This window comes from Ochlerotatus camptorhynchus, unplaced genomic scaffold (genome assembly GCF_037179485.1).
Source record: "Ochlerotatus camptorhynchus isolate MF236.1 unplaced genomic scaffold, CSIRO-AGI_Acam_v1.1 ptg000027l, whole genome shotgun sequence".
Lineage (NCBI taxonomy): Eukaryota > Metazoa > Arthropoda > Insecta > Diptera > Culicidae > Ochlerotatus > Ochlerotatus camptorhynchus.
In genome coordinates this window covers 278,757-305,365 of record NW_027040519.1, presented here as the reverse complement: position 1 = coordinate 305,365, position 26,609 = coordinate 278,757, and the positions used below count along the sequence as shown (strand labels likewise).

The window sequence follows — 26,609 nt, the reverse complement described above, 5'->3', positions numbered from 1 at the left end:
CTGTTTAAAATGAAAAGTTTGTCAGAGATAAAATGAATATTAACTTTAGGTTAATTTCACCTTGTTTTCCATTAGTCAGAAGAACTTGATAAAAAAAATAAAAATCATCTCATTCGGTGAAGCTTATTTCAGACTAAATTTAGGGCTAATAGTTCAAACCAGGATTGTATAATAGCGCCAAAAACCTTTAACTTGAATAAATTACTGAAAGAAATCTCAATCTGAAATCTAAAAATCTGTATCCACGGGATCGTATCCTCGTCGCGGCACATGGCTCGAAACAGACCGCAACAACTTGCGAGCCTTCCGAGTTGATGGAAACAGGTAGCTTAGCTAGGGGAATTTACGTATTCTCGTCAATCTAAGCAGCTTCCGCACTTCTATTAGCATTTTCTCAGTGTCACGCACACATATGATGTGTCTGTTTGCTTACATTCATCTGCTGCTAGCTATTCTATCCATTCCAATCAACAAAACTGTCCAAAACGGTTTGAAAACGTTTTTAAAGCGCTACAAACTTCTCAGGTGAGTGTGACTATTGTCGGCAGCCTCTTTTACTTCGGCAACCTTTTCGTTTAAACTGCGTGTAAACCAGCTGTTCTATTATCGGCAACTCGAAATCAGCCGTATTTTGATGTGCTTATGTTTCTTTTGCAGAAACACCTGGCATAACAGGTTTGCTCAGTCGTAAAAATGTATTAGGATTGAAGCTGAAAAACTAAGGAATCGTTTAAATACATTCAGCGAAGTGTTTTAGTGAGAAAATACATCGAAATTAACGTTTAAATTGTGGTTGCCGAAAACAGTCGATGGCTGCCGAAGCCATCATTTACCCTATGTGTTGTCCGATAAAGTTCTACCAACTCTAACGATGTTTACGTATATCAGAGGATTTCACGTACTCCGAATTTTGTATAAATAAATTACTTTGCAGATGAACTTTAATTGTTTATAGGGTAGCAAGTTAACCAGAAAATCGGGAAAAGTAGGAATTTTAATTTCACCAGGAAAAAGTTGGGAATAAGAAAAATCTACCAAGACAATTATCCAGATTTTATGATTTAGATAGCATCTGAATTTCACATAGGTGCTCTGCAAGCTATCGTGATTGGGAGCTTCAAATCGATTGGTGTCGTGGTTGTCATCGTACTTAACTGGTAAACGTTAACGTTAAACACGGATCTTATGTTTCATCGCCATTTGCTAGCACGTCCGGCAAGGAAGTAATTTGGGACCGTTACTGTTTGTGTTATTTTTCAATGACCCTGCATCTACCCTTGGCCACAAGTGCAAGCTCGTATATGCTAATGATCTAAAAATCTATGTGGTGGTATACTGCATCGAGGACTGCTTTCTCCTGCAAAGGTTGCTTACCATACTCGTACCATATTCGTTCACTGGTGCCGCTCGAACAAGCTTGTCATCAGCGTCGCGAAATGTCATGTGATGACGTTCTATCGGTTCAAAGACCCGATAATTTATGAATACCACATCGATGATACTGTTCTTAGCAGAGTGGATCAAGTGACGGATCTTGGTGTCGTGTTAGACTCGAAACTTTCCTTACATTCCCATTATGCGTCGATTATTTCCAAGGCTAATCGTTAACTTAACTGATCAGCATCAAAACAACAGCAAAGAGTTATGGAAAATGTTGAAATCTTTGATGAAGCCTAGTAATTGTAAATCGCGGACCATAACTTTTGATGGCATATTAGAACAGTCAGAACCAGTAATTCCTTCTAAGTTTAATGACTATTTTGTCGAGAGCGTTTCACTGATCAATCAATCTATTGAACTGATCAATGAACCGGACTAAATAAAACAGCCGATTAATAGTAATTGTAGATTTAATGGTTTTCACCCAATTACATTAGATGAACTTAAAAAGATTTGCTTTTCATTAGGAAAAACGGCTGGAGTAGATAATGTTAATGCTAGAGTTATTCAAGATTGCTTTCATGTCATTCGACACACTCTGCGGGACCTTATAAATCAATCATTGCAATCTGGGCACGTGCCGCATATTTGGAAAGAATCTTTAGTTGTTCCTATACAAAAGTTACTGGGACGATTAAAGCCGAAGAGTTTCGTCCCATCAACATGTTGCACACATTAGAGGAAATTTTAGAACTTGTTGTAAAAGGCCAGCTGTTAGAATATTTAAATAGTAACTGTTTGTTGATACCGGAACAATCGGGATACCGGGAAGGCCATTCTTGTGAAACCGCGTTAAACTTAGTGTTAGCTAAATGGAAAGAAAATTTGGAGCATAAAGATACGATTGTGAGAGACGAACCAGCCCAAGGCTGAAAGTCTCTTTAGTAAAGAAAAAAAAAAATAAAATATACGATTGTTGCTGTGTTTTTGGATCTAAAACGCGCTTTTGAGACAATTTCTAGGCCCTTATTGTTGAGAACAATCAAGCGCTTTGGAATTTCGGGTTCTACATACAAATGGTTTGAAAGCTATTTATCTGACAGAACACAAAGGACTGTTTTTAATGATTTTGTATCTTGTCCCGTTGACAATGACCTTGGAATGCCTCAGGGAAGTGTATTAGGGCCCCTTTTATTTATTATGTATATTAATGACATGCGACGAGTTTTACGGTTTTGTGATATTAATCTTTTTGCTGACGATACTGTGTTATTCATTGCAGCTAAAGATTTAGAAGAAGCCGTTTCACGCTTGAATGGAGAGTTGCGTTCTCTAAGTAGATGGTTGAAGTATAAACAATTGAATTTGAATATAAGTAAAACTAAATTCATGGTAATTTCGCGGAATCGTGTAGATGATGATGTCTTTGTTGTTATTGATGATGAGACAATTGATCGCGTTCAGGAAACTAAATATCTTGGCGTGATTATTGATGACAATCTCAAGTTCAATTCTCATATTGACAATGTCATCAAGAAAATTGCCAAGAAGTATGGAATTCTATGTCGCTTGAAAAACGATTTAACTATTGGTAGTAAAATACAGTTATACAAATCAATCATCTCTCCTTTTGCCCTTCCATTTTATTTTTGGCCAATGAAACACAAATACCGAGATTACAGCGTTTGCAGAATAAAGTAATGCGTTTGATTTTAAGATGTAATAGATTCACTTCCTCAACTTTTATGCTGGACGCTTTGCAATGGCTGTCAGTGAAGCAAAGAATTGTGTTTTTGACTATGGTGTTCATTTTTAAAGTAGTTAACGGTTTGCTGCCTCGATATTTGTGTGATCGGATTGAAAGAGGAAGTGATTTTCATAGATATAACACTAGAAACGCGGATGAAGTAAGAACACCACATCTTTTGAATAATGCTTCACAAAATTCATTATTTTTCAAAGGTATAAATGTTTTCAATTCGATGCCTAGACACATCAAGCGTGCAACTACACTTACAGAATTCAAGAGACGCTGCATTTCACATGTAAAAGCTGTTTATTGAGCAGTTACATTTTTATGAATGGATAAATCATGTATCTTGACAAAGTTATCACTAACGGATTATTTTGTATGGAGACTGTCATAAAGACATTTTAGTAATTTGTGTAGCATACCTATACAAAAAACTACATTGTTTGCCTCGATGGTGATGATGGATTTTTAGTTTTTTTGATTTTGTAGTAGTAATAGTAAAAATAGCTTTGAGTAGTCTGCAATGGTTTGAGTCTCGCGCGCGGAATACAGGTATAAATGACTAATACGTGGAAATTGTGGCAAAAGCCTTGAATTAGTAAAGGATTGGCTGGAACTCGTTTCCTTGGATATAGTCCTGGCACTGTGGAAGCTTAAACGTGTAAATCCCAGGTCACGTGTAAATGGAAGTATTGTCGAGGACTATACTTGGACTTTTGATAACTGGTTACACCTTTGAATGTTTTTGGTTGATGCCTATAGCATATTTAACAGGACATTTATATCTGTAATTGTAACCAGCTCGATTTTGTTTGCAAACCTGGTTAAAATGTTTATATTTAATTATCTTAAAGATAACTCGTCCAGCTCAAACCTTTGTAGGGGTAAGAGGTGGGACCATCATCATCATCATCAACTTCATCTCTAAGATTACCAAGGATTTCAGGGTTCCTTCCTTACCTTACCAATCAGGCTAAGGCCTTGTTGTCCTCTGCTGTCCGAAGAAGTCGTCTCCACTCTACTCGATCCATGGCCACACTTCGCCAGCCTCGTAGTCTGCGAAGGATCCGCAGGTCGGCTTCTACTTGGTCGATCCACCTTGCCCGTTGCGCGCCTCTTCTTCTTGTTCCTGTTGGGTCGCTTTCTAGAACCATTTTCACTGGGTCGTCGTGCGGCATTCTTACGACGTGCCAAGCCCACCGTAGTCGCCCAATTTTCGCAATGTGGACGATGGATGGTTCTCCCAGCAGCTGGTGTAATTCGTGATTCATTCGCCTCCTCCACGTTCCGTCATCCATCTGCACTCCACCGTAGATGGTACGCAACACCTTCCGTTCGAAAACACCAAGGGCGCGTTGGTCCTCCACGAGCATAGTCCAGGTCTCGTGGCCGTAGAAGACCACCGGTCTAATCAGCGTCATGTAGACAGTCAACTTGGTGCGGCGGCGAATTTTATTCGACCGGAGCGTCCTCCGGAGTCCAAAGTAGGCACGATTCCCTGCCATAATGCGTCTTTGAATTTCTCTGCTGGTATCATTTTCGGCGGCCACCAGTGAGCCCAAATACACGAACTCATCGACCACCTCGATTTCGTCATTACATGGTAAGTCTAATCCGCCTAGCTTCAACCTTCAGTCTGATGTACGTTTCCGCCATCGTCTCAAAGTTCCGTGCCATGATGTCAATGTCATCGGCGAAGCTAAAAAGCTGGATAGACTTCCTGAAAATCGTGCCACTCGTGTCTATCCCAGCTCTTCTGATCACACATTCTAACCCGATGTTGAATAGCAGGCACGAAAGTCCATCACCTTGCCATAACCCCCTCGAGATTCAAAAGGAGAGTGTCCCCGATCACTCGATCCATCGTCGCCTTGACCAATCGCATCAGTTTATCCGGAAATCCGTACTCGTGCATAATCTGTCATAGCTGATCTCGATCGATTGTGACGTACGTGGATTTTAAATCGATGAACAAATGTATTCGCGGCATTTATGCAGAACCTGCCGAATCGCGAAAATTTAGTCCGTGGTAGCGCGGGCACCCATGAACACCGCCTGGTATTGCCCCACGAACTCTCTTGCAAATGGTGACAGGCAGTGGCATAGAATTTCCATCCATTCCTCCGGTAATATCTCCTCCTCCCAAATCTTGGCAATTACCCAGTGCAGTGCTCTAGCCAATGCTTCACCACCGTATTTTAATAGCTCACTTGGTAGTTGATCTACACCTGTTGCTTTGTTGTTCTTCAGCCGATCTCCTCCTCAACTTCTTGAAAATCAAGGGCCGGTAGCCAGTCGTCTTCTGCGCGTGCTCCAAGGTCTGTTGCCGTGCCACCTTTGTTTTATACTGTTTCACCGTTGAGGTGCTCGTCATAGTACTGCTTCCACCTCTCAATCGCCTCACACTCGTTCGTGAGAAGGTTACCGTCCAATTCCTTGCACATATCGGCTTGCGGCATGTAGCCTTTGCACGAACTATTTAGCTTCTCGTAGAACTTCCGTGTGTCGTTTACGCGGAACGGATATCCCTCCAGCAATCTTCAAGAGAAGCTGCGCCAAGCTGCTGCGCGTAGTCCTGGGCAACTCCGGCGTTCCGTAGTTGCTCAATGTTGGGTCGCGGCGTTCGACTTCGACGGGTATAAAGCACCGTCGAGAGTTTTGAGCGCATGCGTACTGCAACTAGGTAGTGGTCCGAATCTATGTTCGCACTGCGGTGCGTGTGGACGTTGATAATGTCGGAGAAGAATTGATTTGGTTTTCTGTGTGTTGGTCAGGTGATCTCCAAATGGCTTCGTGGATATCCTTGTGGAGGAAAAAGGTACTTCGAACTACCCCGAGAGGCTGCAAAATTCACGCATCGTTGGCCGTTGTCGTTCGATACGGCATGCAGGCTGTTTGGCCCGATTGCCGGTCTATACATTGCCTCCCGTCTTACCTGAGTGTTCATGTCGCCGACGACGATTTTGACGTCCCGTTGCGAACAACCGTCGTACACCTGCTCCAGCTGCACATAGAAAGTCTCGTCGTCGGGTCTCCCTTCGTGTGGGCAGTGCACTTTGATGATGCTGTAGTTGAAGAAACGGCCCTTAATCATCAACTTGCACATCCTCGCGTTGAGCGGCTGCCAACCAATCACGCGTTGGCGCATCTTACCCAGCACTACAAAGCCGGTTCCCAGCTCGTTGGTGGTGCCACAGCTCTGGTAGACAGTAGCCGCTCGATGCCCGCTTTTCCATACTTTTTGTCCCGTCTAGCAAAGTTCCTGCAGTGCTACGACTTCAAAGTTGCGTGGTTGAAGTTCGTCATATATTAACCTATCGCAACCCGGGAAGCCGAGCGATTTGCAGTTCCATGTTCCGATTTTCCAATCGTAGTCCTTATTTCGTCGCGTAGGTCTGTGTCGATTGTTCCGATCCGTATTTCTTTCTTCAGTATTTGCAACTTTATGTTTTTTTTTTTTCAGGGCGGCTTGTTGGGCCTGCCCCAACCCCCTGTCTCGCCGGGGGACCATCGTGCACAGCTCTGTTTAGAGTCCCACGCTGGCACTAGGACGGTGATCAGCCGCTCCTAACAAGGAGAACAGACGCCGTTTTGAGCCGCACCTCCATGGTGAACAGACGCTCGGGTTTGATGAAGCATTTCCTCTATCACCGTACCGCGCCAGTGTTCGCGTCGCACCTCTTCACTTAGATATTGCCGGACTGGCAACATTGCCCTTTCATCGTACTCTCTATGGCTACAACCAGCCTATTTGTGTCATTCAGTCATAAACAAGCTGTTGCAACTTTCTGCGATTAAGTGTGCTACTCGGGTATTTCGCCTAAATAGTAAGGTACGTAATTTCTTGAGCTATATTGATGAAACAGCTTTTGATTGATTGAAAGTTCTAGTTTTAGATTTTACCAAGGTTTCTATAATTTTAATCTTATTATTAATTAATTTGAAAATGTAGTGGGGTCAGCACGGCTTCTAAAAAAAATCAGGTCCCACACTTTTTCCACTATAGAAGTTCAGTAAAAAATATGCTGATCTGTCGAGAAATCAAAAGCAAGAAGCAATTCCTGATTGATTTGAAGCTATTTGATCAATATCGATCAAGATATGATAAATAGGAGCATTTCTTTCCTTTTTAGAGTAAAAAGGTATGGTATGCAAAGGTTAACATCAGGGCTATTTCTAAACGTCTGTTGGTCCTAATGATCTCACTCATTATAAAACATTGTTATGCGATGGCTTACTGCGTTTTCTTCAGCTCTTTTGAGTAGTACTTACACTTAAACATTACATTAGTGTTCTAAAATTAACTTTAATTCAGGCTTGCAATTGCTCATTACAGCTAAAATACTAGTTTTCGAAATTATGAAACTATGGGATACTATAATGATAATTTTTATTTGTAAGAAGCAAGAAGAGGTGGTAAAGTTTGTGTATGACATATAAAATTTGTCAATTTTGCTTTCAGAAGGTCACAACTAGCGATTTTATGATCGCTGATTGCTCACTCATCGTTACAGCTAATCGCTATTGCGACCCTCTGAAAGCTAAATTGACAGGTTTTATGTGTCATACACACTACCTTCTTTTCTTGCATCTTGTAAATAAGAATTATCAATGAAATATCTCATAGCTCCATAAATCCGAAAAATAGCATTATAAGGCCTGTACTCGAAAAAAAAATGCACCTGACAAAAGTGTTCGCCAAAAATGTATTTTAAGTCGGATTTTCTTGAAACTTTCAGGGAATGAACTAATACATATGGATTATGTTTCGGCATAATTACTTTATTCAATTTCCTTTGCATCGCTGAAAGCCCGCACCTTTCCCTTAAGACCCCTCATTAAATTTTGTGCAATGGTGGAGCCGACCTTTTTGGTCACTTTCATCCATTCTTTCTTCAACTCCAGCTCGTTCTTAAACACCTTGGACGATTTTCGAACTTTGGCCTTCATTATAGCCCAAAATCTTTCCACCGGACGAATCTCTGGTGAATTTGGGGGGTTGGTGGTTTTTGGTACAAAAACAACGTTATTGTCTCTGTACCAATCCAACGTCGATCGCGCGTAATGGCATGATGCCAGGTCCGGCCAAAATAATGTCTCGTCTCCGTGGGACCGCAGGAAGGGCAACAGACGCTTCTGGAGGCACTCGGTGCGGTAAATTTCGCTGTTGATGGTACCCATTGTGATGTACGGTTTACTCAGTTTACCGCATTGGCATATGGCCTGCCAGAGCAAGTATTTTTTGGCGAATTTGTCCACTTTCTTCTTCCTTCTGTCTTCCGGAACATCAAACCGTGATTTGGCAACGTAGAACTCCAGCCCCGGTATCTGCTTTGCATCTGCCTTGATGTAGGTTTCGTCATCCATAACCACACACATCAGTTTCGTTAACCACTCTCGATACAGCTTCCTTGCGCGGGATTTGGCCGCCGTGTTTTGTTGATCACGCCGGTTCGGTGCCTTCTGGACCTTGAATACACAATGCCTAGCTCGTTTCATGGTTTGCTGAACGAACCAGGCGGAACACTTTGCCTTCAGAGCCGCGTCGCAAATCGAAAGGTTCGGATTACGCTTGAAATAATCCAACACCTTCCGGGCCTTCACAGGGTCAGCTGTCTTCGATTTTCTTTCACTTCCAGCCTTCCACTCGGTCGTCTGGGACTCCTTAAACGATTTTACCACCCGAGACACAGTTGTACCAACAATCAATACGAAACTAACGATTTTAAATTGGCTCACCACTTTAGTAGCCTATTGGTCCCAAGCAAACGATTAACGTACCCTATTCTAGTTGAAATTCAATTACTACACTATGTTTGTTTTGATTCGCTATGAAAGTTTGACAGATAACATCAGGGGTGTGTGGATTCATGCAGAACATGCAGGGGTGAGTGAAATAGCTTGGGACTGCTTGGGACCGTTGTTCTGGTACTGAGTGAGCCAAAAATAATAATGATTTTCTTCGGGACCCAGTGGTCTTAGAGTTACCTCTATGGTTGTACACTCAAAAAATTCCACACGCCATCATCATGTGTCTCACACTTAATTTTGCGCTTATTGTGAAACACATCCATTTCATGTGTGAATCTTGTGCTATGAACCATGCCTGAACACTATGGATTTGAATTGTGATACACTTGGATTCTATGTGCCTCATATGGTGATATCAATAGCTTTGCACACCATAGTTCAATATTCTACAATATTCTACTTTATCGACTTCTACTTTACCGACTCTAAAAATGAATCGACAAATATATAAACAAAACTGCCAGAGGCCAGAGCTTTCACATATCTTTTTAATGGGTCTGATTTTGGATTCGATCATGAACTGTTGGGGTGTGCAGCTGCCAGAGTCTTCGTTCGATCTCTCTGTGCCACGGTTGTTCTCATATATGAGGCGGGTTGATAGGAAAAAGTCACAACTCTTGTTTTAGATGTTTACCTTTCTGAGCTAGCAATTCACATCGTATTGAAATGCAAAACACTTTAAATCCATCTGTTTTGAACAGTAGCGTGATTCAATGTGCAATACACTTGAATAGATAGTGAAAAAATTTCAACATTTCAAAGTTTGAAACACTATAATTAACTTAAAGTAAATGTGATTCTGCATTTAAAAAATCAAGTGTTTAAACACTTCGATCAAACGTGTGAAATTTTTTGAGTGTATGGGTGATTCCCAGTTGTCTTCCGATCCATCTCATGGTCGCAGTCGGATTTTCCATGACGGCGCGCAAAATTCTTCGGCGATTTTCTTCTTGTTTCGATGACATCTCAGTAACCACTGAACCGATTGTTATGAAATTTTGCACATGTAAACAATTTACTCCAAACTAGTTATACCCAGATTTTCATCAATTTTTACCCACGGATAAAAAAGTTACACACGAATAAAAATGGTGCATTTTTTTCGAGTACATGCCTTAGCTGTAATGAGCATTTGCAAGCTAGCTTTAATTACACGAAATTTCCCATAGATGAAAATCTCCAAGGAGTTCCGACCTTAAATGATGTCTATACAGCCATTCCATAGAAAAACGACATAGTGGTTCTCATAATTTCGTAAAAATATTAGTTTTGTTCCTTATCGCATAATATTAGACCCATATTTTTATTTTGTCATTAGGGTGACCATTTCCATGTTAAAATGGTCTAAAATTTCATTTTTTTAAAATCAAGCATACATTTGATAACGGCATTCTAAGGCTCTTTACGCGTGAACCAAAGTACGCCTACGCAAACCAATAACATCACCGGATAGGGGCAACTATCACCTTTCCGAAAGTGGTATTGGTTCGCGTGTAAAGGGCCTTAAAAAGTTTGTTTACAAATGCTTTTGTGCCGTTATCAAATTTTATGCCTGAAATGACTTCTTTTTAAATTCATACCTTTTGAACCACTGGGCCAATTAAAGATCATAATATTTAATGAAAGGTATTAAACATACTTTTGATTGAATTTTGACTTTGTATTGAAAAACATTATGTTTTAATCACAAAACATAAAAAAAATCAGTGATGTGTTATTTTTTTTAATTAAATTGTTTTGAAGTTATCAAGTTTTGAATTTTTGCTCAATACGAGGCTCAATACTCCTATGTGACTAGACTACCATGCGTCTCCATTAATTTATAGCGACTGTAACATATTGTCACATTGTTCTTCGTGTTTGACAGCTTGCTGGTTGACATCGTACAGACGAGCGATAAAAGTGTCTGGGGCTCAGATCATGAAGTTCTATAGAGTCAACCAGGTATAAAGCTTCAGTCATTTAATATCTGAACGCACTGTTTATGTTGCTGCAGTGCTCCTAGCGGTCGGATCTGGAATGTTTTGAAAGCAGTTTGTTTTGAAATGTTTCCTCTTTAGTGCTGAAAAGTTCGTCACGATTCATTTTGTTTAAAAGAAGTTATACTTGATGGAAGCCGCGAACCGAAAAGTTAATTTTAGACAATTATCGACAGTGTTCAATGTTCTCAAACGTTTCCGGCATGCTATCGATCGGCAGGATCAACGCAAGTGTCGTACATGGATAGAAATCTCCTTTATATCTTTTGGCAAATTTCTATTGCTGATTTTTCATAAAATGTATGAGTCAACTAATAAGCAGACGCCTTGCAAAAAGTTAATGAAGATCATGTGTCAAATGAAATGTATAAGCGGTCACACATACCTTTTATGCATTATTATAGGACCTATGCGGTTTGTCTTATGGAATGTATAAGGCTGATGTTTTGGCAAAAATGTATAAGTGATAAACACGAATAAAATAATTGATTTTCGTTTCGTGTAGTGGAACTAACGATCGGAAGCTGCATTTGAAGGTATTGAGAACGGTTAGGGCAAACCCAAGGCTGTCGGGTTATGATATCGCCAAGAAATTCATTGCCAGCCAAAGCACCGTCAGAAAAATTCGTCAGCGAGAAGGATTTCGATCTTGTTGGGCCAATAAGCAATCAAACAGGGCCCTGAAGCAGAATCTAGTGGATTATGATGGATTATTGGCAACTTCGCGTACAAAAGTTCTATAAAGCCACTGGTCGAGGTGATGTCCCTAGCAAGTTCAAATTCGTTTTTGCCGATAAATTTGTAAGAAAGCTTATGATCTGGCAAGACATTTGCAGCAGCGGATAAAAAAAACCCAAGTTTTCGTGACAAACAAGACTATGAATTCAAAAATTTACATGTCTGAAAAAACGTATTCTTCCGTACATTAAGGCTCACAATGGTCCTGTAAAGTTTTGGCCTGATTTGGCAAGCTGCCACTACAGCGGAGAAGTTCTACAGTGGTTTCGAGACAACGGGGTAGATCTCTTTGAAAAGGACATCAATCCACCCAACGCCCTCAATTCCGCCCAATTCAGAAATATTGAGCAATTGTCAAACAGAAGTTGAAGAAGAGTTGAAAGGTGACTGAGATGAAGAGATGGTGGAACAAAACGGCCGCTCAGGTTAGCCAACAGAGTCACAGTGGTTTAAAAGTGAAAATTCGTGAATTGTATCCTGATGTTTGTGTACATTTTAGTCATTTGACGTGTTTCAATGATTTTCATAATTGTCTGTTCTGCAACTTTTGGAATATTCACCTTAAATTTTTGTTAAGGTGCAACTGTACTTCAGGAACCTAACTTTCCATTACAACAAATAGAGAGTAGATATACATAAAAAAGTTATAGAAAATATTATTTCAAGAAACTTTGCTCAAGACATCAAGTTGCCATGACTTCAATTTGCCGAGATATAGGATATTCTTTGACAGTTGTACATTAAAATTAGTTTTTAAAGTTTTTATATACTTTAATCACGTTGTATCTCTTAGGTATGTTCTGCGAAGGTTTAGAAAATAGTATAATAAGCGACTTTGCTGAAAACACTAAAGTGTTATGTTTACATTTGTGAGAGCTATAGCAATTTATAAGCCAAAAATTACCCCTTTTCAATACGCTATAACTAAGCAAACTGCAAACCGCTGCAGATCTTAATTTTTCTGCAAAGATCATATGTATCCGTTAGTATCCTGGGGAATGCGGTGGTTTTTAGTAAACAAAGAATTTTGATTTATGAATTTCAGTATTTTATGAAATATTAAGAGTCAAAGATTGCAATCAATTTGAAGATTAATTGGTATGTAGCAACCATTTTAATATTTTAAAAGTTTCCAATATTATGTCCAATGAGTCTGGATTTGGTTTTCACAGGGAAGTTACGGCTTTTTAAATTAAATGTTTATTTTATTATTCTTAGTGTGTTTTAATATATACAAAGACTAAGAAGCATATAGTCAACACTCCACAAATCGAAATCCATTAATTCGGTTGCATGTTATAGAATCATAGTAAAAATTAATTTCATGGCTACTGTGATGATGATTTTCTATGGGATTGTGTCACTATAAATTTGATAATTAACACGAAAGTCTCTTCAATATCGAGTTGTAGAGAGTTCACTGTAGATCACTTTGATTTAAGGACCAGTGAAGATCATAGCAACCTACACATTTTATATTAAAATTAAAAACACAATCGTACAGCTTGTATTCGGCTGCTTAATAACTTACAGAGCACAAGTGAGAGTTCCCAAAGTAGATCCGATTATTAAATTGCAATAAAAAGTAATCGAAAATGTCTAATTACTCTTCAGGTATTTATTATTATCTTTTTAATATTGATTGGAAATTGTGAAACATTTCTTCAAACTTTTTTTTTATCGCACTTGCTCAGTTGAAATTGATAAGCATAGGTTGTTTAAAATATGGAAGGAAACCCAAGGGACTGAGGCAGACAAAGTTAAGAAGATGAGTCAAGAAGTGTATGTATGTATGTATCATTTCAATGTTCCAATTGGCCAGCTTTCCGAAGAGGCTCAGGAATCTAGAAATAAAGATCTCAAGCGATATCGTCGAGATCATACAAGAAAATGCTCAAGTATGATCTTGAACCTTGACTTGATTCGTCGTTTGCTTGTATCATCACCCACTAATCTCCAGTATGCGACAAAATCCCAAAAAGGAGACAAAAACGTTGTCTCAATATGCAAAGTTCCCTCCCCTTGGCTAGTTTTTAACCTGGTAGGCGGGCCTAATCTTATGCTTCATAGTGGAGCGTTGGAGACGGTTGGTTTAGGTTCGGCATCGTTGGTTCATGCCGTGACAGAATAGCGTCATGAGCATGCGATGAGGATTACTGAGCTTCCCCTCTCTGATGAACCATTGCATAAGAGAACCAAAGTTCTAGCCTGAAGTGATAGTATCACACTTGTTACTCCTTTATTTGAAAGCCGCGTTGTAGTACGCTTACGTATAGGCACTGACGTTGGGTGCGATACTGGTGGGTTTTGCCGCAAATCACTCTTATTTTATTTATTTTTACGCAGATAGATTTATTTGGGTTTGCAAGGGAATTATACTATTGAAATATTTCAGAATGTGCCCAACGGTGCTCCTTCTATTTGCGTGACAAGCTTTCATTGTTGTTTTCATTGAAGCATTACTCAGGGAACAATATTAAACACCACCATGGTATTGTAACTAATCTTATATATGCTTCATTTTGGTTTGGGATAAGTGTTTGAACTATGGCTCGGGATTTCCACTGTGGCGTGCTTCTATTGTGATATATCCATACGTAATTTTGTGGGACGACATAGTGGAAACGTGTGAGTGTAGTTGGAGCATATACCTTATATAATTTAAAAAATCAGCTAGGAAACTAATTTCAAAGTGAAGCATTTTAGTCACTTGAAGGTGTCACCTGGGTCGATCTAAGATATAATAAATATAGATCAAAGTCGAAATTACTTGAAACACGTTAAATTTTAGATTACATAGCAGTTTAGGTACTTGATTAAAGCATGGGTTATGATTGATTAGCTAAATTAGAGATTTCAATTATTTATTAAATTAGACTAATGAGATATCATAATCATCAAACGAACTTAAATAAGAAAATTTAGACAGCCTAATAACATTAAGTAGATTAACAAAAGAGTTAGGATGCGGGGGGTCCGCTTAGGGAGGCAACTAGCCTTTTCATATATTGTCTGTTTATTTTGATGGTTGCTTTAAAATATCAATTTGGTATATATGTAAAAGGATGAATCAGTGGGAGATGGATTTTCGGTTTCTTTACATTTTGCAACACAAATCTAGTACTATGTGTCATTTCCTCAAAACCCCCCAATAACCGACCTCTTCAATCCCTTCCTTTTCCCATGGCGTTCAAGTGGTCCGCATAGACTATTCAGCCATTACCCTTCCTTTATCCTCGGCTTTGGATTGACTTGCGCTCCTACCAAACGCTGCAAAATGAAAATGAAAATGAAAAACGTTGTCTCAATATGCAAAGTTCTTATTGAACATGGACAGTCCAGAAGAAAGTGATTCGGAGATTGAGAATGAAACTTTCAATGATTTTGAAATTTAGTTTATTTTGAAAATTTTATTTTGTTTGTTCCTTCATTTGAATGCTTCCTGTTATTGTTCTTATAAATTAACATAGAATTAACTAACCAGATGTTTCCTATACAATAGAGCTTTGTAAAGGATTCCTTAATTTTGAGTACTCACCATTTTGAGTTCATTAAGATGGTTCCGAGATATATTATTTTTTGCGTCCAGATATTTAATGACTCAAGCTTTACGTTGACCAGTTTATTTCGTGGAGCCCCACAGTATCATGTGGGATGTATGCTTGTAATGTTAAAGTATTCACGTTTTTCAAATTATCCTGGAGTTTAAATCATGAAGTTAAACGATATGAATATCAACCATTCATTTATATTTAGTTTATTTATATTTTTCCCACCGTAATACATTCATCAAAATAGATAATAAATACTTGCGAAAATATATTCTCTCGACATCGATAGTCGCACCATGCCATCAGCGATCATGGAATCCATTCACTTAAACACTCCGTAAAACCGAGTCTCCGCGTCTACCAATCACTCAAACTATGCGAATCTCGGTTCTCCATTACCAGCTCGTCGATTATGGCGCGCACGTCCGCCGATATTTCCGTATTACGTAGATCAAACCGTTGCAATGTTTTATTTTCGTAAATCCTTTCCATCAACCGTTCGCCCATGGCAGGTCCCAGTTTGTTGGAAGAGAAATCCAAAAATTTGATACTCGTATTGAAACGCAACATCATCAGCAGATACTCTTCGACCTCCTCGTCGATTGAGCAGCAACTTAGATTGAGCCTGTGCGGAAGGAAGAAAGAAAGCAAGGAAGCAATTTATCGGCGTGACGATAGATGGTTCTGCTTAGTTTAGTTAGTCGTAAAACATGGTTTCATTACTCTTTGAGCGGTAGATAGAATATCATCGTTAGCACGCCGATGGCACCCTCGGTGAGAATCGGGTTCAGGCGGAGGTCTATCTTCTCGATCGGTCGTCGACGAAACAGGTGCACCAAGTCGATGATGCTGTCGGAAGCTGAAATGGGAGAATATTGTATAGGTTAAGTTTAATATGCTTAAAATATTCCAGTGTTTGATTCAATTCTGTGACATTTTTAATTGGTCCGGTAAAATGCCTAAAATGGTCGTTTTTGATTTATTTATTAAGTTTCTAATATTTATTCACCCAAAAATACATCCATGTAATCCATGCTAATGAGCCAAACATCACAATTACTTAAATTCATTACTAAAGGCAAAACATCAATTTTATTCACCAAGAGTTTTTTAAAGCAGTTGTTTTGAGTTTCGTGTATTCGATTGCGTGTAATTGTGCTATGTTTCGAAGAATGCTAGTAAGTAAATACAGTGAATGTGTTTTATCCTGGAAATTTTAGTTCTAACAACATGACATAGGGGAAATGGATGTAATTTCGGCCTAAATGCGCCTAATTTGAGCCCATACATAAATTTATGAATCGACTAAATTTTCAATAGCGACCAAAAATATCCATTAATACCGTCCTAATGACGCGTTCATCTAGTTAAAATTGATACATTAGTAGTAGTCAACATTAGGGCCATTCCCCTACATGTTGTAAATTTTCGTATTAAAAATGTGTATGTATGGGTACACTTATGATGATGATTGAATGACATTTCAAAAAGAATAAGAATACAAATTTACTTTTTTTATTGGCTAACCCACATACCAAAAAGCTCTTTTGAGACCTCTGGTAGTGCACTCATCTAAAACTAAAAGAAAGGTATACATAAAAAAATAATACAATCAAATAAACATACACACTTAAAAACATCGATGTAAATTTAGGTGCTCTGAGACTGACATATACGAGCGTCAATTTTGACATTAAATTGAGTCATAAAAGACGCGAAATTCAGCTCAATCAAACGTACTTTCGAACTTTTCAGTCTCAGAGCACTTAATTTTACATGACATGTTTGTTTACGTCTCATTCTTTATGTCAAAGATTAGGTATTTCTGAGTGTGTATACTTCATTGGTGTGTGCACAAAAGTGATGAACACTAAACAAAAACTAACTAAGGAAGGGATGCCCAGTGTTCCTTTGAAGGGATCCCAGGAAAACGAAAAGAAAAAACATATTTTTTTTGTATGATTACATTTAATATTCAACAATATTTCAAATAACGCGTTGCATAACATTTATGGAGTGTAGGGTTTTCGATCTAATTTCTGTCCTACTAAGCACACACTAAGCTTTACCTCTTTTTTTTCTGAACGAGTTTAAACAAAAAAAGGAATATTTCTGTCAAAGATGATTTCTAAATTTATTCACCTTTTTATAAGTATCGTTAGATTTGAAAAAGAGTGACAAATTGTTGAGATATTGTTTAAAATCTAAGGCTGCTTCTTGATTCTATATTCGTTCTACGAGTTTCAATTCCGTCCTAACGCATTGAAACGCCATTAGATTTTCTTCGTCCTACGGATAAACGTAGAAAAAGGGGATTCGCTAGGAGCGCTTCTTCTGTTTTGAGAACAATGAGCGTAAATATTCATACAATGCGCTCTAACAGGATTTATGTTGTTGCTAATGAACTAACGCATCGGAACAATCCTATTATTGATTTGTGCATCTGATCTTTTCTGATCGATAGAACGGAAATAGGCGATTACGACGAATTAGCGCTCTACCCTAATTGGCAATTTATTATTATTGTTTTTGGCTGTTGATAAGATTTTATATCAAAAATGCATTGCTTTTAAATCAGTAATACTGTTTTAAACTGGTTTTGAATAATATTCTGTTGTTTATCAATTTCAATCGCTCTGGCAGTATGTTATATACAGAAGTGCCGTAAAAATATATTCGCATTTGCCCAAGACTACCGAAAGCTCTAGTTCTCACTAAATTATTTGCATATCTCGTACTGTGACCAGTGTTCGGAAAATCATTTTCAAATCCCATTCATTGAGCCTCTCTGAAAGAATAAACTTGCATTCGAATTTGGCAAGCAAAATTCATGCTTGAGATTCTCTTGCATATTTACGCACTCACACTCACAATGCCGTAAAATCATTCCAGCTTAAAAGAGAAACCGCTTAAAACTCAGTTGATAGCATGCTTATGTGTGTTGTGTTAGTTACAATAGTTACAACAATGGATAGTGTCAAAGTATAAAGCAATGAATTTTTGATCTTGAAAACTCATCTGTGATTTTTGCGCTATTGAATTTTGGAAGGCAAAACTCATAGACGCATAAACTCACACTTGAGTTTTTGAGTTTTTTCGAACAGTAGTTGTGACCTGTTGTGACCATGAGAATTGGATGGATCGCAGAAGGCTGCGCTTGAAAGCTGACGTGGGTTTCTTTTGCTGCGTGTTTTTCGTCAGCGAATTAAAAATGGTTTGCTTTAAATTTGTTAATTTGTGTGCTAAAATTTAGTTTCAAGTGTTCATAAAGTTATCATTTAATGATATATCGTGTTTTTCCTGTGTTTACCTTGAGTGACTCGGTTGTCCTTGAATCTAGGCTCCAAAATCTAAGACGCAGCTTCAATTTCATTATTCGGGGTCGGTTTTTATTGCCTCCCGGGAGCCCGGGAGCTGTTCTATTGAAAGATTCGTCACCGTGGGCGAGTTTGAACCCGGTCCGGTTAGAGAATTAACCCGGGAACGTGCTGATAATGTGCCCGTCGCGTGATTTGGTTGGCCGACGCACAGTGGGGCAGCGAAGCGTTTTGCATGGCCAAAACCTCTAACGCCGTTGTTTTGCTTTCTACAGCAATACAATGTTCTACAAAATTGCTCAATATTAAAAGCGCCATCTTATCATGTTTTACACACAAAGCAACATTTCAACAAAATTCAAAGAATTTACCATATGCAATATTCAAATGATGTAATATGAAAATTCCTGCAGTTGCCTGTTGATTTGTGGTCGTAATTTTACCCAACAAGGTCTACACTAATCACTAGAAAAAAATTAGCTGCTACTTTTTGCTATATTTTGAGTAATTGACATTTTTATGCATAACTTTTTTGAGACATTTATGTTAATAACTTTATAATAAAGCATTATATATGAAATAATTGGTATTTATTGGATGATTCAAACCATTTTCATAATTAGTAGAGTATAAAACTCATTTATTTGACGTGTATGGGTGAAAAAAAGGAAAAACGCAATTTTAGAGGCTAGTTTTCCTAATTGCCCGATATCTCGCTTAATGTGAGTCATAGAGTTTTGATGTTTCCAACAATATTTCTCAACACTTCAAATTACACAACTTTGCCGGATAAACCATTCGGCTAGGATGCTCCGCTCAAAAGATAGATTCGAGCGCCACCTATGTGTCATAAAAATGAACTAATATGAAACTTTCAAAAGATGGCGCTTTTAATATTGAGCAACTTTGTAGAACATTGAATCGCTGTAGAAAGCAAAACAACGGCGCTAGATGTTTTGGCCATGCGAATGGCTTCGCTGCCCCATTGTGCGACGTTGCCGTGAATCAGCAAGTTTTCCATTTACAAAAGTGCTCGGCTACTGGTCCCTCGCCGGTTCCGGACATTGCGAGCAATATGAAAGATACCTCGCTGGATACGCCCAAGACTGGACGGGTGGGAGCTGGTGGCGGCGAAAGGTTCCTGGGGAAAATACTAGACGCAAACCTCCTCCCAGATGACCATGGCAATGCATGGCAAATTGTGTTCATCGAAGGAAGTATTAATTAACATGGTGAGATCAGTCCAAATACTTTTTACAATAAAAAAACGAACAAACTAAATACGTGCCAGGCTTCAAAAGAACATTTTGAAACTGGAAGTGTGTGAGTGTGTAATACTAATATCCAATGGATAGAGGTAATACATACATACGGGGCTTATTGTAAGTGCAGGGCTGTTGCAACAGGCGCGGATATCGCGAATTTCGCGGATTTCGCGATTTTCGCGGATTTGTCGCGGATTTGAAGTTTCAGTCGCGAAAATCGCGGAAACATTAAATGATGTCGCGAAAATAGCGAATTGAATGATGTACTGTCACACAAATTGTGGAATTCATTGTAACCTTTCCGTCCCGTATTATTTAGCTGTCATCAATTTTGTTGTTCATTTGGCTTTCAATTTTTTACCGGTTCAAACTAAACACCCTGCAAATAATCTAGAAATGATCTTAATTCCATAAGTCATACCGGATTTACACGGAAATTCCCTGAGGTTTGTCCAATGTGAGACATTATCATGTTTTTTTTTTATTTCCAATATGAACATAGCATTTTTCGTTGTCAAATCATAAACGAATCGTATATATGCGAGTAATTGCCATGTATACCGGATATTCTAGATTCTCCAAACCGTCCTGGAGTTCAGTTGATTTGTTCTACTATATCAACCAAGACTGCAATAATGTCTGTAGTATCGAAATATGTCCAAACAGATTCAAAGTGTCTATGTGGATTGTACCCAACCTATTGCTACGTATACAAGATGTTATAGGTTCTGAAATCATTCTGGAGATCAGATTATTTTTCTACTTGATCATCCAAGACTAATTCAATATCTGTAGTATCGAAATATGCCCAAACAAATTTGCAGTGTCTATGTGGATCATGCCAACCTATTTCCGTGTATGCCAAATGTTCTAGGATTTCCAAATCGATATTTCGATACTACAGATATTATCCTAGTTTTTGTTGATCTAGTAAAACAAATCATCTGAAGTGCAGGACGATTTGGAGAACCTAGTCATCTGGTATACGTGAAAATAATTAAACATTATCCATATAGAGACTATGAATCCAAACAATATTTCAATACTACAGACTTTATCCCAGTCATGGTTGACCTAGTAGAATAAATCATCTGAACTCCAGAACAATTTGGAGAAATTAAAACATCTGGTATACATGGCAATAGTTCATGCATGATCCACATAGACACTGTGCATTTGTCTGGAAATATTTCGATACTAAAGACATTGTCCCAATCTCGGTTGATCTAATAGATCAAATTATCTGAACTCCAGGACGATTTGAAGAACCTACAACATCTGGATTACTCGGAAATAGATCATGCATGATCCACATAGACACTTTGAATCTGACTGGACATTTTTTGATACTACAGACATTATTGTAGTCTTGGTTGATTTAGTAGAACCATTCAAACTGATCAACTGATGTCCTGGACGATTTGGAAAACCTATAATTTCCGGTATACATAGTAATAAGTCGTTCATGATCCACACAGTCACATGAATACGATTCGGCAGACCCCAAGGAATATCCGTGTAGATACAGAACCGCGACGTGGCCAATAAGTGTGACTTATGAAACTCTGGCAATTTCTCGATTATGTGCAGGGTGTTTGGTTTGAATCGGTCAAAAATTGAGAAAACTAGAGCCAAATTAACTACAACATTTAGGACACCAAAATACGTCAGAGACGCAAAGGTTAACTTTCAAGAAAATTTGCATTTCAAATGAAAATACATAATTTTTTTAAATAATGTTTCATCAAATCTAGGCCGGTATTATTCAATAGAATCTCATAATGTAAGGGTGTTACATAATTACTCAGAATTTATACTATACATAAATTTTTTTTTTAAGTTTACAAACGATACTCCTTTAGCTCAGTTGGTAAAGACGCAGCTACAAAGCAGGTCCATGCTGGAGGCGACTGAGTTCGATTCCCGTCCGGTCTATTAATTTTTGGGGTTGGAAAATTGAGGATAGGATGGTACAGGTATAGAAAGCTCTCAATTAAAATGTGAAAGTTGAAGTACTAAGTTGAGAGAAGGCAAAAATCTGATATGCTATAAGCAATAAGCTTAAAATACCATGTAGTATTATACAAATGGTATTTTTAGGCAATGAAAACAGTTTTTTTTTTGTCGCGGATTAGTATTTGAAGTCGCGGATTTATTTTGAGGAATCGCGGATTTCGCGGATCGATTTTAGAAAATCTTGTAACAGCCCTGTAAGTGAAAGTAACCTCTAAATGGGCGTGACTCTCCAGACATTCTGAAATGGGTTGATGGATCTGCAATAGAGCTATCACCTTCTAACTCCCAGACTAAAGCTGTCTACAATAACCATAAATGCGACATTGTAGAGAGAGTTCTTCCATAACAACACTGCCGGCCAGTGGGGGTTAGAGGGAATACACACACACACACACTAGTTGTGACCATGAGAACTAATAGGCGAAACCAAATGATGATGCATGCTTGGATTTTTTATTATATCGTAAATAAATAAACATGATTATAGCTCACACAACCCCCGTACTGGTAAAGCATTGTGCATGACGTTAGTGTAGACAAGAAGTGTAGAATGTAAACGTGGAAGTAAATAAACAATTTTTAAACATCTATTTTGCAAAACTTGCAGTTTTTTTTAAGTTTATATTTACAGGCATGGCCCCATACGATGATCAGATATTGCAGATGAGCGAGTTTATGCACCCAAAATAAAATTTAAGCGGAGTGAAACTCCAGGAACAAAATGTCTAACTCGATACATTAAACCACAGAGTGATGAAATTTTACTTTGAATATGCTCAATATGACTACCCCACGAGAGCACAGAATCTATAACTAGACTAAGGTATTTGAATTTGAACACTTTTTCGACAATTGACAGACGGATTTGACGGATATATTTAATTTTCACCAAATTTAAAGATAATAAATTTGAATCAAATCGCAAATCATCATTCATGCCAGAAATAATGGGAGAAGTATCTTGATTTGGAAAGAAGATTGCTGTGTTATCAGCGAATTACCTTGGTATTCCTTTAAGAGGCAGATTCCCAAGATCGTATATGTAAATAAGGAATAAAAGAGATCCAATGTTACTGCCTTGAAGGACACCAATTTTAAACGTTCGTAAAGAGCTTCTTGAATCCTTGATAGCTACATATTGCTGCCAATTAGTTAAATAACTTTGAATAATGTCATTTGCTACCCCTCGTAGATTTGGTAGGAGGAGATGTTACCGGAGGAGTGGATGGAAGGTGTCGTATACCCAATCTACAAAAAGGGCGTCAAGTTGGATTGCTGCAACTACCGCGCGATCACACTGCTGAGCGCCGCCTACAAGGAACTCTCCCAAATTCAATGTCGCCGCCTGTCACCATTTGCAAGAGAGTTTGTGGGGCTATACCAGGTGGGATTCATGGGTGCCCGCGCTACCACGGACCAAATTTTCGCGATTCGGCAGGTTCTGCAGAAATGCCGCGAATACAACGTGCCCAAACATCATTTGTTCAGCGATTTAAAATCCGCAGACGACACATTCGATCGAGATCAGCTATGGCAGATTATGCACGAGTACGGATTTCCGGATAAACTGACGCGATTGGTCAAGGCGATGATGGATCGAGTGATGTGCGTTGTTCGAGTATCGGGGACACTCTCGAGTCATTTTGAATTTCGAAGGGGGTTACGGCAAGGTGATGTACTTTCGTGTCTGCTATTCAACATTGCGTTAGAAGATGTGATCAGAAGAGCAGGGCTAGACACGAGTGTCACGATCTTCAGGAAGTCCATCCAGCTTCTTGGCTTCGCCACTGACATCGACATGGTTACACGGCTAAAGATGTAAAAGACAAAAAGTGTATAGATAGGTCGAAAATTACAGGGATCAGACGCGTCACCGGATTTGAATATGGGAGTTACCTTTGCTATTTTGAGACACTCAGGATATGTACTTTGTTCTAGTATTTGATTGAAAAGGTGAACAAGAATGTCTGAAAACTTAGTTGCAATTCTTTTTATGACACTAGCAGGGAAATTATCAGGTCCACTGCTTTTTTTTACATTGAGTTCGTTTATAATTCCCGTCACTTCATTCACATTTGCATGTCTCAGAAAGACCGACCGTTCCAATCGAGTAACGTTGTTCAAAGGATTTCAGTTATTTTTCGGTATTTTATCAGCAAGGTTGGTTCCAACTTGGGGAAAAAAATATTGAAAATTTTACATACTTCTCAACCATTTTTCGTCAAAACAATACATTCTTTAGGTCCATTAATTTTGAGGGAAGAAACTACTAGCAAGTGATCACTCACGTCGGTATAAATAATATCATTTCTTATGCTTCCCAAATCATCATTACTACATACAAAATGATCCAAGATGTTTTTACTAATTGGTCGGGTTGCAAATGTATTTGAACAGACATAATTATAGGATTCTAATACGGTTTTATAGCGAACGACAACATTGTTAATTGATAAATTTATGGGAATATTCATATCACCAACAAAGAAACGATGACGCATGTTTTTAACCGATAATATGTTTTCAACTTCATCATGGAACCGGTTAAAATCAAAAGATGGCGGTCTGTATAGATCAAAACCATCAGTCGTAACGTAACCGTAGGAAACCAAAATTAATCGACTTGCCAACATAGGCTATCACATTTCTTTTGGTGGCACTCTTTAAGCAATTCGCTGTTTTTTTTGCTGTTTCGCGCGGCGTTCGGAACTCGCTCGGTTTTTAGAACTCACTTAGTATAGATATTTTATACTTAAATCCTTTAACTCGTTAATACGTTTATTCTATTTTATCAAGTGAATTATAAACTTTTCGCGGCTGTTGGATTTAACGTGGTCTACGGAGCTTACGGGATTCACAACTCAATACTGATTCAATCGGATTACTACGCGGATGTATTTATCTTTTGTCTCGTTAATGCGCACTCACGTCACAGATTTTTTTTTTTCAAAACTATGTTGAAACAATACACAAGAACTAGTGTTCAAACTGCCAACATAGGATAGTCCTTCTGTAGTATTGTCGAAAGATAGAAGCACAATTCTCACATGGGTCAAGTTTTGAAAAAATAAGCTGTCACGCAGCTTGACACCACACAAAAATCCTCATTTGATTTGAATTAGTAGGGGAAATGGGCCCATACATATATTCAACGATCGACTAAATTTTCAATAGCGACCAAAAATATCCATTAGTACCGTCCCAATGACGCGTTCATCTAGATAAAATTGATAAATAGTACACAGCAAAAAAATAATTTTGATATCACGTCAAAATGGATGCACTACAATCATGTCGAAAATATGGTGTAATATTACTTGCTAAAAAGGACAAAATTATCATTAATACAATGCATGAACTGACATTACGCTGCTTTTACTGCATTTGTTTATTTATGTGGTCATAAAAATTACATGAAATTTTCGACATGATTGTAGTGCATCCACTTTGATGTGATATCAAAATTATTTTTTTGCTGTGTAGATTTTTTGCGATGGGCCCAATCTTAGATCCATAGGCCAACATTAGAGCCATTTCCCCTACTTGTTAATTTTAGACACACTTTTACTACTTTTCGAAAATGTCTAAAATTTCTCTCGAAATTAAATATTGGTTGTTTGAAAGGCGCATCACGCTATTGTTTTTCCCAAAGTATACTCACACAGAAAATTGTTCGTGAGAACCACTTCCTTAATGTTCGGCAGCGACTCGGGCGAAAGCGCATCAAAGAATGCCCGAACACCCACATCACCGCACCGGCAGTGTGGAAATGCTATCGTAGTTAAATTTGGACATCCCTTGTCCATGGCAGCCGCCAGCCGTCTCATCATCATCGGTTCCAGTTTGGTACTATGCAGACGAAATTCCGTAAGCTCGTAGCACCGTTCGATGCCTTGCGTCATAAATTTGATGTCCTTTTCCGTGATGGATCCACATCCGAGGTAGAAATTATGACCAGCGTTTTTCACATCGTATGTAATATCAACCTTTCGGAGCTCCCGCAAATTCGACAGTACTAAATCTAGCGGGATGTGATCCGTGTTGTCGTTGGTCGAAGGCTGCAGCTGATCCAACTTTAGTTCTTTCACATGCAGTGAACACAGATCTACCAACTTTTGAACACTCTCCTGATCGTAGTCGTTCGGTTTCATACGTTCCAACGTTTCCTTTACGTGCTGTTCCAAATAAACACGAATCCAAGGCTTTCCATCCACATTCACCGGATAGTAGTTTCTCCATCTGTTCACGAAAGCACGTTTCCAGAAAGCATCGCTCCTTATCCTAGCGCACAAATTTTCCAGCGGAAAATTCAGATCCAGCAAATCCAGCAGAAAATGTCTATCCTCACAAAGTGGGATCTGTCGGAAAAACGGAACCGACAGCCAGTTGTTCGCGATAGTGTTCAGACATAGCGTTTTCAGCGGCTCGGGATTGCACGTATCCCACTCGAGATTGATGCCATCCACCTGCCGGTTCTCGTCACGTGACAAGTGTCGTGAACAAAAGTACGCACGGTAGGTGTTGAAATCCAAAGTGTTGGGGAATTTCATCTCTTGTATCGCGCACAGGACCGAGAAGTGTAAGAACGCGAATTATTTCGAATATTTCCTTCTATCGGAGAAAGTCGCGTTTGATCAATGCCGTTGTCGGGTGCCAACTGAAAATGCGCGTTACTCCACACACACAGGACACACGACACGACACAGCACAGAGCGACGACATTCGAGCGTGTGATGCGATTTTTGGCTTTCTTGGAAAATAAATCTGAGTTCAGCGAATTTCGGTACAATATGCCAACG

General features: G+C 38.7%; 2 protein-coding genes across 2 annotated transcripts in view; both read right to left on the bottom strand.

Moving 5' to 3' along the window:
- LOC135708320 (uncharacterized) overlaps positions 1–26,609 on the bottom strand; it is a 501,509-nt gene that overhangs the window by 317,248 nt on the left and 157,652 nt on the right. The gene's annotated exons all lie outside the window — the stretch shown is intronic.
- Positions 15,508–26,377, bottom strand: LOC135708338 (uncharacterized). Its single transcript, XM_065230386.1, has 3 exons — positions 25,472–26,377; positions 15,936–16,071; positions 15,508–15,837 (listed from the first exon to the last, which is right to left on the bottom strand). The coding sequence occupies exons 1-3, from the start codon at positions 26,358–26,360 to the stop codon at positions 15,570–15,572; spliced, it is 1,293 nt and encodes a 430-aa protein (XP_065086458.1). The 5' UTR covers positions 26,361–26,377; the 3' UTR covers positions 15,508–15,569.

What these genes read in the sequence shown, in the direction of transcription:
- LOC135708338 (XM_065230386.1), bottom strand. Translation starts at nt 26,360, where the DNA reads ATGAAATTCCCCAACACTTTGGATTTCAACACCTACCGTGCGTACTTT. An exon ending in TCTCACGAACAATTTTCTGT is followed by an intron (nt 16,072 to 25,471) that starts GTGAGTATACTT and finishes CTCCCATTTCAG; the next exon opens with CTTCCGACAGCATCATCGAC. An exon ending in TTCTATCTACCGCTCAAAGA is followed by an intron (nt 15,838 to 15,935) that starts GTAATGAAACCA and finishes CCTTCCGCACAG; the next exon opens with GCTCAATCTAAGTTGCTGCT.